At 40.6% G+C, this 13,243-nt stretch overlaps 1 protein-coding gene across 1 annotated transcript in view; it reads left to right on the top strand.

Annotated features, from left to right (window-relative positions):
- The window catches only part of DHX30 (DExH-box helicase 30), a 61,547-nt gene that overhangs the window by 25,961 nt on the left and 22,343 nt on the right, over positions 1–13,243 (top strand). Inside the window, exons 5-7 of the mRNA XM_088458504.1 lie at positions 11,955–12,078; positions 12,566–12,715; positions 12,801–12,953. Coding sequence (XP_088314630.1) covers positions 11,955–12,078; positions 12,566–12,715; positions 12,801–12,953 — 427 coding nt within the window. The remainder of the gene's footprint in view (positions 1–11,954; positions 12,079–12,565; positions 12,716–12,800; positions 12,954–13,243) is intronic.

Raw genomic sequence — 13,243 nt, 5'->3', positions numbered from 1 at the left:
TTATCTCCGTATTCAATTCCAAATGCTTTTCGCATACGCGGAAAGTCAGTGCAATGTAATACGCAAAAGAGATTCGCTTCTGAATAGCAGGGGATAAGAAGTACATTTTTGAAACCACTCAGAACCCTTGGGACAGCCCCCCTAAGGGACAACTGCGTCAAAAAATCCCTAAAACAAAGTGAGGAACACCCCTAAAATGTAGTTTGAATTTGCGGGTGAAAAAGTACAAAGTGGGGGTACAAACATAAAAAGTAGCGACAGAGTTTTTGGGGCTCAGCAAGTAGGGGTGAGGTATTTTTTTGATTGCAGGTGCGTTTTTTAAGTTTAGCGACTTTAAAATATACTAGCGCCCATTTTCATGTACCCCAAATATGACAGGACTACTTATTTTCTCCCAAAAACAACCGCTTAATGCCATTCTTCACCACTTGTGCAAAGACGCTAATAGGAAGCTATTGACACAACGTAAGTACCCCAAACACCTTTATTAGGGCTAGTCAGGCACATCTATATTGATCCCCAATGTTAGTGCATCTTTTTGGGGGTGACAGGCTGATTTCCCCAATTCTGACAGCATTTTTGGCCTGTTAAACATTCGCCGGGATGCGTTTTTGCATCTTTTGAAATTGAATACGGCAAATAGTGGGGACGCACACGTTAAGCTTTTACGTCTTAAAAGACGCGATGTAGGCGAAAAGTCCGGCAGGCGAAACTTTATCACGTACGCAAAACTAATTGAATACCGCCCTAACTAGACTAATAGATATTCATATTTATTCATAGCACGTCTCTCCAATTCCGAGATATCCACTGATAAATCTCATGTGTGATTGTGCGTTATGTAACCAGCCTGTCAGTGATTGGTCATCTGACCGCTCATCGCATATATTCAGTAGTCTCTCCGTAGTGCCACATTTAGTGTTCCCAACCTTGGGTCTCATAGACGCCTGCGCGATTAATATCAGTTCAGTAATCTGATAATATTTCTATTTCTTGTGAAAGAAGCCGGCTCATTAATATTCCATAACATTACACCAGGAGCCATTCTAGAACGCACTGTTCTAACCTCTAGCCATCTTCATAATATACAGTATAGTTCTCCCTGTGGTCACTTACTACTTCTATATAATATATAGTTCTCCCTGTGGTCACTTACTACTTCTATATAATATATAGGTCTCCCTGTGGTCACTTACTACTTCTATATAATATATAGTTCTCCCTGTGGTCACTTACTACTTCTATATAATATACAGTTCTCCCTGTGGTCACTTACTTCTTCTATATAATATATAGGTCTCCCTGTGGTCACTTACTACTTCTATATAATATATAGTTCTCCCTGTGGTCACTTACTACTTCTATATAATATACAGTTCTCCCTGTGGTCACTTACTACTTCTATATAATATATAGTTCTCCCTGTGGTCACTTACTACTTCTATATAATATATAGTTCTCCCTGTGGTCACTTACTACTTCTATATAATATATAGTTCTCCCTGTGGTCACTTACTACTTCTATATAATATATAGTTCTCCCTGTGGTCACTTACTAATTCTATATAATATACAGTTCTCCCTGTGGTCACTTACTACTTCTATATAATATACAGTTCTCCCTGTGGTCACTTACTACTTCTATATAATATATAGGTCTCCCTGTGGTCACTTACTACTTCTATATAATATATAGGTCTCCCTGTGGTCACTTACTACTTCTATATAATATACAGTTCTCCCTGTGGTCACTTACTACTTCTATATAATATACAGTTCTCCCTGTGGTCACTTACTACTTCTATATAATATACAGTTCTCCCTGTGGTCACTTACTACTTCTATATAATATACAGTTCTCTCTGTGGTCACTTACTAATTCTATATAATATACAGTTCTCCCTGTGGTCACTTACTACTTCTATATAATATACAGTTCTCCCTGTGGTCACTTACTACTTCTATATAATATACAGTTCTCCCTGTGGTCACTTACTACTTCTATATAATATACAGTTCTCCCTGTGGTCACTTACTACTTCTATATAATATACAGTTCTCCCTGTGGTCACTTACTACTTCTATATAATATATAGTTCTCCCTGTGGTCACTTACTACTTCTATATAATATATAGTTCTCCCTGTGGTCACTTACTACTTCTATATAATATACAGTTCTCCCTGTGGTCACTTACTACTTCTATATAATATACAGTTCTCCCTATGGTCACTACTTCTATATAATATACAGTTCTCCCTGTGGTCACTTACTACTTCTATATAATATACAGTTCTCCCTGTGGTCACTTACTACTTCTATATAATATACAGTTCTCCCTGTGGTCACTTACTACTTCTATATAATATACAGTTCTCCCTGTGGTCACTTACTACTTCTATATAATATATAGGTCTCCCTGTGGTCACTTACTACTTCTATATAATATACAGGTCTCCCTGTGGTCACTTACTACTTCTATATAATATATAGGTCTCCCTGTGGTCACTTACTACTTCTATATAATATACAGTTCTCCCTGTGGTCACTTACTAATTCTATATAATATATAGTTCTCCCTGTGGTCACTACTTCTATATAATATATAGTTCTCCCTGTGGTCACTTACTACTTCTATATAATATACAGTTCTCCCTGTGGTCACTTACTAATTCTATATAATATATAGTTCTCCCTGTGGTCACTACTTCTATATAATATATAGTTCTCCCTGTGGTCACTTACTACTTCTATATAATATATAGTTCTCCCTGTGGTCACTTACTACTTCTATATAATATATAGTTCTCCCTGTGGTCACTTACTAATTCTATATAATATATAGTTCTCCCTGTGGTCACTTACTAATTCTATATAATATACAGTTCTCCCTGTGGTCACTTACTACTTCTATATAATATATAGGTCTCCCTGTGGTCACTTACTACTTCTATATAATATACAGTTCTCCCTGTGGTCACTTACTACTTCTATATAATATATAGGTCTCCCTGTGGTCACTTACTACTTCTATATAATATATAGTTCTCCCTGTGGTCACTTACTACTTCTATATAATATACAGTTCTACCTGTGGTCACTTACTAATTCTATATAATATATAGGTCTCCCTGTGGTCACTTACTACTTCTATATAATATACAGTTCTCCCTGTGGTCACTTACTACTTCTATATAATATACAGTTCTCCCTGTGGTCACTTACTAATTCTATATAATATATAGGTCTCCCTGTGGTCACTTACTACTTCTATATAATATACAGTTCTCTCTGTGGTCACTTACTACTTCTATATAATATATAGTTCTCCCTGTGGTCACTTACTACTTCTATATAATATATAGTTCTCCCTGTGGTCACTTACTACTTCTATATAATATATAGTTCTCCCTGTGGTCACTTACTAATTCTATATAATATACAGTTCTCCCTGTGGTCACTTACTACTTCTATATAATATACAGTTCTCCCTGTGGTCACTTACTACTTCTATATAATATATAGTTCTCCCTGTGGTCACTTACTACTTCTATATAATATATAGTTCTCCCTGTGGTCACTTACTACTTCTATATAATATATAGTTCTCCCTGTGGTCACTTACTACTTCTATATAATATACAGTTCTCCCTGTGGTCACTACTTCTATATAATATACAGTTCTCCCTGTGGTCACTTACTACTTCTATATAATATATAGTTCTCCCTGTGGTCACTTACTAATTCTATATAATATACAGTTCTCCCTGTGGTCACTTACTACTTCTATATAATATACAGTTCTCCCTGTGGTCACTTACTACTTCTATATAATATATAGGTCTCCCTGTGGTCACTTACTACTTCTATATAATATATAGGTCTCCCTGTGGTCACTTACTACTTCTATATAATATACAGTTCTCCCTGTGGTCACTTACTACTTCTATGTAATATACAGTTCTCCCTGTGGTCACTTACTAATTCTATATAATATACAGTTCTCCCTGTGGTCACTTACTACTTCTATATAATATATAGGTCTCCCTGTGGTCACTTACTACTTCTATGTAATATACAGTTCTCCCTGTGGTCACTTACTACTTCTATATAATATATAGTTCTCCCTGTGGTCACTTACTACTTCTATATAATATATAGTTCTCCCTGTGGTCACTTACTACTTCTATATAATATACAGTTCTCCCTGTGGTCACTTACTACTTCTATATAATATATAGTTCTCCCTGTGGTCACTTACTACTTCTATATAATATACAGTTCTCCCTGTGGTCACTTACTACTTCTATATAATATATAGTTCTCCCTGTGGTCACTTACTACTTCTATATAATATATAGTTCTCCCTGTGGTCACTTACTACTTCTATATAATATATAGGTCTCCCTGTGGTCACTTACTACTTCTATATAATATATAGTTCTCCCTGTGGTCACTTACTAATTCTATATAATATACAGTTCTCCCTGTGGTCACTTACTACTTCTATATAATATATAGTTCTCCCTGTGGTCACTTACTACTTCTATATAATATATAGTTCTCCCTGTGGACACTTACTACTTCTATATAATATATAGTTCTCCCTGTGGTCACTTACTACTTCTATATAATATATAGTTCTCCCTGTGGTCACTTACTACTTCTATATAATATATAGTTCTCCCTGTGGTCACTTACTACTTCTATATAATATATAGTTCTCCCTGTGGTCACTTACTAATTCTATATAATATATAGTTCTCCCTGTGGTCACTTACTACTTCTATATAATATATAGTTCTCCCTGTGGTCACTTACTACTTCTATATAATATATAGTTCTCCCTGTGGTCACTTACTACTTCTATATAATATATAGTTCTCCCTGTGGTCACTTACTACTTCTATATAATATACAGTTCTCCCTGTGGTCACTTACTACTTCTATATAATATATAGTTCTCCCTGTGGTCACTTACTACTTCTATATAATATACAGTTCTCCCTGTGGTCACTTACTACTTCTATATAATATATAGTTCTCCCTGTGGTCACTTACTACTTCTATATAATATATAGTTCTCCCTGTGGTCACTTACTACTTCTATATAATATATAGTTCTCCCTGTGGTCACTTACTACTTCTATATAATATATAGGTCTCCCTGTGGTCACTTACTAATTCTATATAATATATAGTTCTCCCTGTGGTCACTTACTACTTCTATATAATATACAGTTCTCCCTGTGGTCACTTACTACTTCTATATAATATACAGTTCTCCCTGTGGTCACTTACTACTTCTATATAATATATAGGTCTCCCTGTGGTCACTACTTCTATATAATATATAGTTCTCCCTGTGGTCACTTACTACTTCTATATAATATACAGGTCTCCCTGTGGTCACTTACTACTTCTATATAATATATAGTTCTCCCTGTGGTCACTTACTACTTCTATATAATATACAGTTCTCCCTGTGGTCACTTACTACTTCTATATAATATATAGTTCTCCCTGTGGTCACTTACTACTTCTATATAATATACAGTTCTCCCTGTGGTCACTTACTACTTCTATATAATATATAGTTCTCCCTGTGGTCACTTACTACTTCTATATAATATACAGTTCTCCCTGTGGTCACTTACTACTTCTATATAATATATAGGTCTCCCTGTGGTCACTTACTACTTCTATATAATATACAGTTCTCCCTGTGGTCACTTACTACTTCTATATAATATACAGTTCTCCCTGTGGTCACTTACTACTTCTATATAATATACAGTTCTCCCTGTGGTCACTTACTACTTCTATATAATATATAGTTCTCCCTGTGGTCACTTACTACTTCTATATAATATACAGTTCTCCCTGTGGTCACTTACTACTTCTATATAATATATAGGTCTCCCTGTGGTCACTTACTAATTCTATATAATATATAGGTCTCCCTGTGGTCACTTACTACTTCAAGTTCTATATAATATACAGTTCTCCCTGTGGTCACTTACTACTTCTATATAATATATAGGTCTCCCTGTGGACACTTACTACTTCTATATAATATATAGTTCTCCCTGTGGTCACTTACTACTTCTATATAATATACAGTTCTCCCTGTGGTCACTTACTACTTCTATATAATATATAGTTCTCCCTGTGGTCACTTACTACTTCTATATAATATATAGTTCTCCCTGTGGACACTTACTACTTCTATATAATATATAGTTCTCCCTGTGGTCACTTACTACTTCTGTATAATATATAGTTCTCCCTGTGGTCACTTACTACTTCTATATAATATATAGTTCTCCCTGTGGTCACTTACTACTTCTATATAATATAGGTCTCCCTGTGGTCACTTACTACTTCTATATAATATATAGGTCTCCCTGTGGTCACTTACTACTTCTATATAATATATAGTTCTCCCTGTGGTCACTTACTACTTCTATATAATATATAGGTCTCCCTGTGGTCACTTACTACTTCAATATAATATACAGTTCTCCCTGTGGACACTTACTACTTCTATATAATATATAGTTCTCCCTGTGGACACTTACTACTTCTATATAATATATAGTTCTCCCTGTGGTCACTTACTACTTCTATATAATATATAGTTCTCCCTGTGGACACTTACTACTTCTATATAATATATAGTTCTCCCTGTGGTCACTTACTACTTCTATATAATATATAGTTCTCCCTGTGGTCACTTACTACTTCTATATAATATATAGGTCTCCCTGTGGTCACTTACTACTTCTATATAATATACAGTTCTCCCTGTGGTCACTTACTACTTCTATATAATATATAGTTCTCCCTGTGGTCACTTACTACTTCTATATAATATATAGGTCTCCCTGTGGTCACTTACTACTTCTATATAATATACAGTTCTCCCTGTGGACACTTACTACTTCTATATAATATATAGGTCTCCCTGTGGTCACTTACTACTTCTATATAATATATAGGTCTCCCTGTGGTCACTTACTACTTCTATATAATATACAGTTCTCCCTGTGGACACTTACTACTTCTATATAATATATAGGTCTCCCTGTGGTCACTTACTACTTCTATATAATATATAGGTCTCCCTGTGGTCACTTACTACTTCTATATAATATATAGGTCTCCCTGTGGTCACTTACTAATTCTATATAATATACAGTTCTCCCTGTGGTCACTTACTAATTCTATATAATATATAGTTCTCTCTGTGGTCACTTACTACTTCTATATAATATATAGTTCTCCCTGTGGTCACTTACTACTTCTATATAATATACAGTTCTCCCTGTGGTCACTTACTACTTCTATATAATATATAGTTCTCCCTGTGGTCACTTACTACTTCTATATAATATACAGTTCTCTCTGTGGTCACTTACTACTTCTATATAATATATAGGTCTCCCTGTGGTCACTTACTACTTCTATATAATATATAGGTCTCCCTGTGGTCACTTACTACTTCTATATAATATATAGTTCTCCCTGTGGTCACTTACTACTTCTATATAATATATAGGTCTCTCTGTGGTCACTTACTACTTCTATATAATATACAGTTCTCTCTGTGGTCACTTACTACTTCTATATAATATATAGTTCTCCCTGTGGTCACTTACTACTTCTATATAATATACAGTTCTCCCTGTGGTCACTTACTACTTCTATATAATATATAGTTCTCCCTGTGGTCACTTACTACTTCTATATAATATATAGGTCTCCCTGTGGTCACTTACTACTTCTATATAATATATAGTTCTCCCTGTGGTCACTTACTACTTCTATATAATATAGGTCTCCCTGTGGTCACTTACTAATTCTATATAATATACAGTTCTCTCTGTGGTCACTTACTACTTCTATATAATATATAGTTCTCCCTGTGGTCACTTACTACTTCTGTAAAGCTCATATGTATTATGTTGCAGACAGGTTAAACAAATGCCACCTACAGTAGATATATAATCTTCTATTTTACTGCTCTATAATGTTTATTTCTACATTGATCTTCGTGTTCCTGGGACTGCCGGCTCCTTGTCTTTGTCACTTTATTCTGTACCTGCCAAGGACCAGATCATCTTGTAAGCGTAATGAGAACTGTGAACCGCAAACTTTAATTGTTGATTTAATGCATTATGGAGAGATGTATCAAACCTTAGAGAGAGCGAGAAATTACCAACCAATCAGCTCCTAACTGTCACTGTACAGGCCAAGTTTGAAAAATGAGAGGAGCTGATTGGTTGGTACTTTGGGGTCTATGTACTAAGCCTTGGAGAGAGAGAGGGAGTGCATGGAGATAAAGTACCAACCAACCAGCTCCTATCTGTAACTTTTCAAACACAAGGGTCAATCCAAATAGGTGCAAATAGCGAGTTTGTTTCATGAAATGCGCGCACCCGAGAACTCTCCAATCCAATTAAAAATGCCTATTTGTGGTACTCACAGCGGGGGTTTGTGAATGACTGCCAAATGTGATGTGGGAGAAGTGCATGAAAAAGTGGGGAGACCACCCTGGACCCCCCAAAATTTATACCATTGGAAGGACTGTATAGAAGTCTCTTTTTGCGCATAAGGAAAGTACTGAAGGGTTTTAAATGGTCTGATTTGTGCTTAAAAAAAAAAAAAAAGATATAAAGCAACATTTGTTCGTGTGATTTCGGACAAATTAAAGAAAAATGCAAAAAAAAAGGTGATTTTGAGGGCAGTTTAAATATTTGCATTTTAAAAATAAATAAGGCAATTATTTTTCAATTAAAAAAATACTGCAGTCAAATTAGAGGTGCCTAAACTAACAAAAAATTTTGATTTTGGGTTATTTTGAGGCCATTTTTTTTATTTTTTACCCCAAAAAATGTCATGTAATTATTGGACTAATCTAATTGGAAACGTCCAATGGCCTAATTAGTCATTATTAGGGGTATCCAAGGGGCTCAGCATGGTGTCCCAACCTTTTAACCTTAAAATAATGATTTTCTCTTCCAATTCTTACCCTCTGGGAGGTGCGAATGGAGAAATGCGACTTTACTCTTACTGGTTCAGCGCGAGTTGCTAATTGGATTGTGCAATTTATTCGCTTTGCATCTTGCGCCTCGCACCTATTCGGATTGACCCCACAGCCTTTAACATGACAGCTAGGAGCTGATTGGTTGATACTTTATCCCCATCCACTTTGTCTCTCTCCAAGGCTTAAGCCGGCTACACACTGTACGATGTATAGCTGGCGATGCCACGGCCGACATATCGGGTGGTCCCCACACACGGTGCGATCTGCTGCCTCACCCCCCTTCTCCACCCCCACTGCATAGCGCAGCATGGGATCGTACATCGCATCACCAGATCTCTTGTGCAGCATGAAAGATCTGGAGGAGCGATGAACGATCCCACGGGTGCGCGCTTTGGTCGATATACCCACACACGGAACGATATAGCAGCGTAGGATCGGCCGCTATATAGACCCTGTGACCGGATGACCTCAACTCGACACCCGATCAGGGTTTGATCTCCACTGGACCTTGGGGTATCAGGGATTCCCGCTTACCGTCAGTGACCACCTGTCACTGACTCCGCCCACTGCACCGTGGGCGTGTAACGATTCTGCAACCACCAAACTCTACAATCGTCGTTTGGAACCGCTTCTTATCTACTCAGGCTCCTACCGCCGACACCTGGAACCGCTTCTGCTGCATATGCGTCGACTAGCTGCGGCCACACCTCCTTATCGGTGTCAGCTGATCCCTCGCAATGGACCAGGCTCGGCACGGTAGCTGGCAGAGGGCTTGAACTTGGAGACGCTGAGCTCCACCCAGAACAGCCAGAGAACGGAATAGAGTTTGGCGCAATTCTGTTGATCGCAAGATTGAGATGCAGTCGTAGTAATGGCAACATGTTTATTGCTCACAGTCTTGAAAAAGACCCTTCCCCTTCGCTTTCAAGGGGGTACAGCAGAAAGAAATGATACAGCAGTCTTGATCTTCAAAAGATACACAAAGATGTACACATACAGGGCTCACATGCCCTTCTTTTATGCCACTCCAATACGCATTACCACAGGGGGTAAGTCTGCCCTGTGGCTTCTAACCAATCACTTTAAATGCATGTGCTGGCCACATTCACGTTTAACATTGTCCCCTATGGACAGTGGGGAGTGGTCACTGCCCTGTGCTTGAGCCCACCCGCAGAGCTCGGCACGCACTCGGCTCCAACTCGTCTGGAAGGGACAGAATTTTCCCTCCAAAACGAACTTCCAGAAATCTGCCCAGGAACTCGGCTCACCACCTCTAGTCTGAATCCAAGCTCAAGAGATAGATGCTGCCAGGGGACCTGGGCTGTCTCTTGCCCACCAAGTGGGAGCCCTTTGGAGCTCCCTACAAACACTCAGCTGGCTGCATTGGCCAGCTTCCTAGGCACCTCCTCATACCACTTTTAGGCATGAGGCTGCATAAGAGGATGGTTTATTTCTGTAGGTTGCTTCCCCCAGTCTGTAGATTGCGTGTCACTGACTGTCACCCTCTCCCCTCAGGCTCCTCACCGTGGGCGTGTGATGTGGTTGCTTCCTCCTGTCTGTACATTACGTGTCAGTGACTGTCACCCTCTACCCTCAGGCTCCTCACCGTGGGCGTGTGATGTGGTTGCTTCCTCCTGTCTGTACATTACGTGTCAGTGACTGTCACCCTCTACCCTCAGGCTCCTCACCGTGGGCGTGTGATGTGGTTGCTTCCTCCTGTCTGTACATTACGTGTCAGTGACTGTCACCCTCTCCCCTCAGACTCCTCACCGTGGGTGTGTGATGAGGATGCTTCCTCCTGTTTGTAGATTACGTGTCACTGACTGTCACCCTCTCCCCCCAGGCTCCTCACCGTGGGTGTGTGATGTGGTGCTTCCTCCTGTCTGTAGATTGTGTGTCACTGACTGTCACCCTCTCCCCTCAGGCTCCTCACCGTGGGTGTGTGATGTGGTTGCTTCCTCCTGTGTGTAGATTACGTGTCACTGGCTGTCACCCTCTCCCCTCAGGCTCCTCACCGTGGGTGTGTGATGTGGTTGCTTCCTCCTGTGTGTAGATTACGTGTCACTGGCTGTCACCCTCTCCCCTCAGGCTCCTCACCGTGGGTGTGTGATGTGGTTGCTTCCTCCTGTGTGTAGATTACGTGTCACTGGCTGTCACCCTCTCCCCTCAGGCTCCTCACCGTGGGTGTGTGATGTGGTTGCTTCCTCCTGTGTGTAGATTACGTGTCACTGGCTGTCACCCTCTCCCCTCAGGCTCCTCACCGTGGGTGTGTGATGTGGTGCTTCCTCCTGTCTGTAGATTGTGTGTCACTGACTGTCACCCTCTCCCCTCAGGCTCCTCACCGTGGGTGTGTGATGTGGTTGCTTCCTCCTGTGTGTAGATTACGTGTCACTGGCTGTCACCCTCTCCCCTCAGGCTCCTCACCGTGGGTGTGTGATGTGGTTGCTTCCTCCTGTGTGTAGATTACGTGTCACTGGCTGTCACCCTCTCCCCTCAGGCTCCTCACCGTGGGTGTGTGATGTGGTTGCTTCCTCCTGTGTGTAGATTACGTGTCACTGGCTGTCACCCTCTCCCCTCAGGCTCCTCACCGTGGGTGTGTGATGTGGTGCTTCCTCCTGTCTGTAGATTGTGTGTCACTGACTGTCACCCTCTCCCCTCAGGCTCCTCACCGTGGGTGTGTGATGTGGTTGCTTCCTCCTGTGTGTAGATTACGTGTCACTGGCTGTCACCCTCTCCCCTCAGGCTCCTCACCGTGGGTGTGTGATGTGGTTGCTTCCTCCTGTGTGTAGATTACGTGTCACTGGCTGTCACCCTCTCCCCTCAGGCTCCTCACCGTGGGTGTGTGATGTGGTTGCTTCCTCCTGTGTGTAGATTACGTGTCAGTGACTGTCACCCTCTCCCCTCAGGCTCCCCACCGTGGACGCAGCTGAAGATGCCAATGCCACGAGTGCCCTGCATGTATTCTCTAATCCAAAACACCTTTTGGCCACAGTTCTCCAAGTGGCCACCTCCTCTCCAGCTGCCACCAAGGTAGGTGTGTTCTGTCCACGTCTAGGAGGGGGCGGCAGGTGGCGTCCATCAGCCGTGGTACAAACTGTCCGCTTCTGTGCGCTATATATCCTTCTGTATCGCTGAGTCTGTATATTACAGGCGTTTTGTGCATCTATATAATGCTGATTTATGCACTACAGAGTCCTCTGTCTGACACAACATATAATGGGGACTATTTAGTTCCTCCTTGGTACAACCTCTATTATCCCGCCACTTAGAATACCATGCTTTGGGGTATATTACTAAAGTGAGAGTTTTTAGAAGTGGGGATGTTGCCCATAGCAACCAATCAGATTCTATTTAATTTTTATCTAGCACCTTCTAGAAGATAATATCTAGAATCTGATTGGTTGCTATGGGCAACATCTCCTTTTCTAAAAACTCTCACTTTAGTAAATGTACCCCTTAGTTTGTGTATATGTAGATTTTTTTTTTTATCTTTGTGTTGTTCCTCGGCTCTTTGCAGAAATACATACATTACCAACACGAGGGAGGCAGGATCAAGACGTGTCGGCTGACCCTCCAGTGGCCACAACCTTTAACCTTTGTTGCTGCTGGTCTACGAGAGTCCGAGGCCACGAGGAAAGCTGCTGCCCTGGCCTGCCAGAAGCTGAAGGTATGAGGCTGGGGGTATTACATGGTGTTTGGGTACGGAGGGCAGGAACTGTATCACTAGGGAATTTTCTGTCTCTGTCTGCCAGGACCTCGGACTCATCGACACCAATAACAAGCCCCTCACTCACGTCATGTACAACCTGGCCTCCGTACAGAAGTTCAAGGAGCAGCAGAAGCAGCCGAAGCATTTTCAGGTCCCCGAGGACTTGCTGCGGAGGATTGAGGATCACTTCTGGAAGGTAATTCAGTTCTTTTTTTTGTATGAAATCCAAAAACAAATGGTGACGTACATTTCACTGCCATCTAGAACGCTTATAATATTCTAGGTTGCTTTGATTTCCAAGGTGTCGCCTACTGCAATCACAGGACTGCCAGAAATGGCCAAAGGTGCAGATTTAATGCCAGGATAAATCGCATCGGTGTGGGGGGGCGCAGACGCACTTGTAATGAGCACCCCGTTCTCCCAATGTCCTCCATAGGGGGTGGGCTCAAAACTCTTGACATTTTTATATTTACCCTTTTCAGGGGC

Source organism: Taudactylus pleione, unplaced genomic scaffold, assembly GCF_031769625.1.
Source record: "Taudactylus pleione unplaced genomic scaffold, aTauple2 ptg000838l, whole genome shotgun sequence".
Lineage (NCBI taxonomy): Eukaryota > Metazoa > Chordata > Amphibia > Anura > Myobatrachidae > Taudactylus > Taudactylus pleione.
This window is presented reverse-complemented; position numbering and strand designations above follow the sequence as displayed.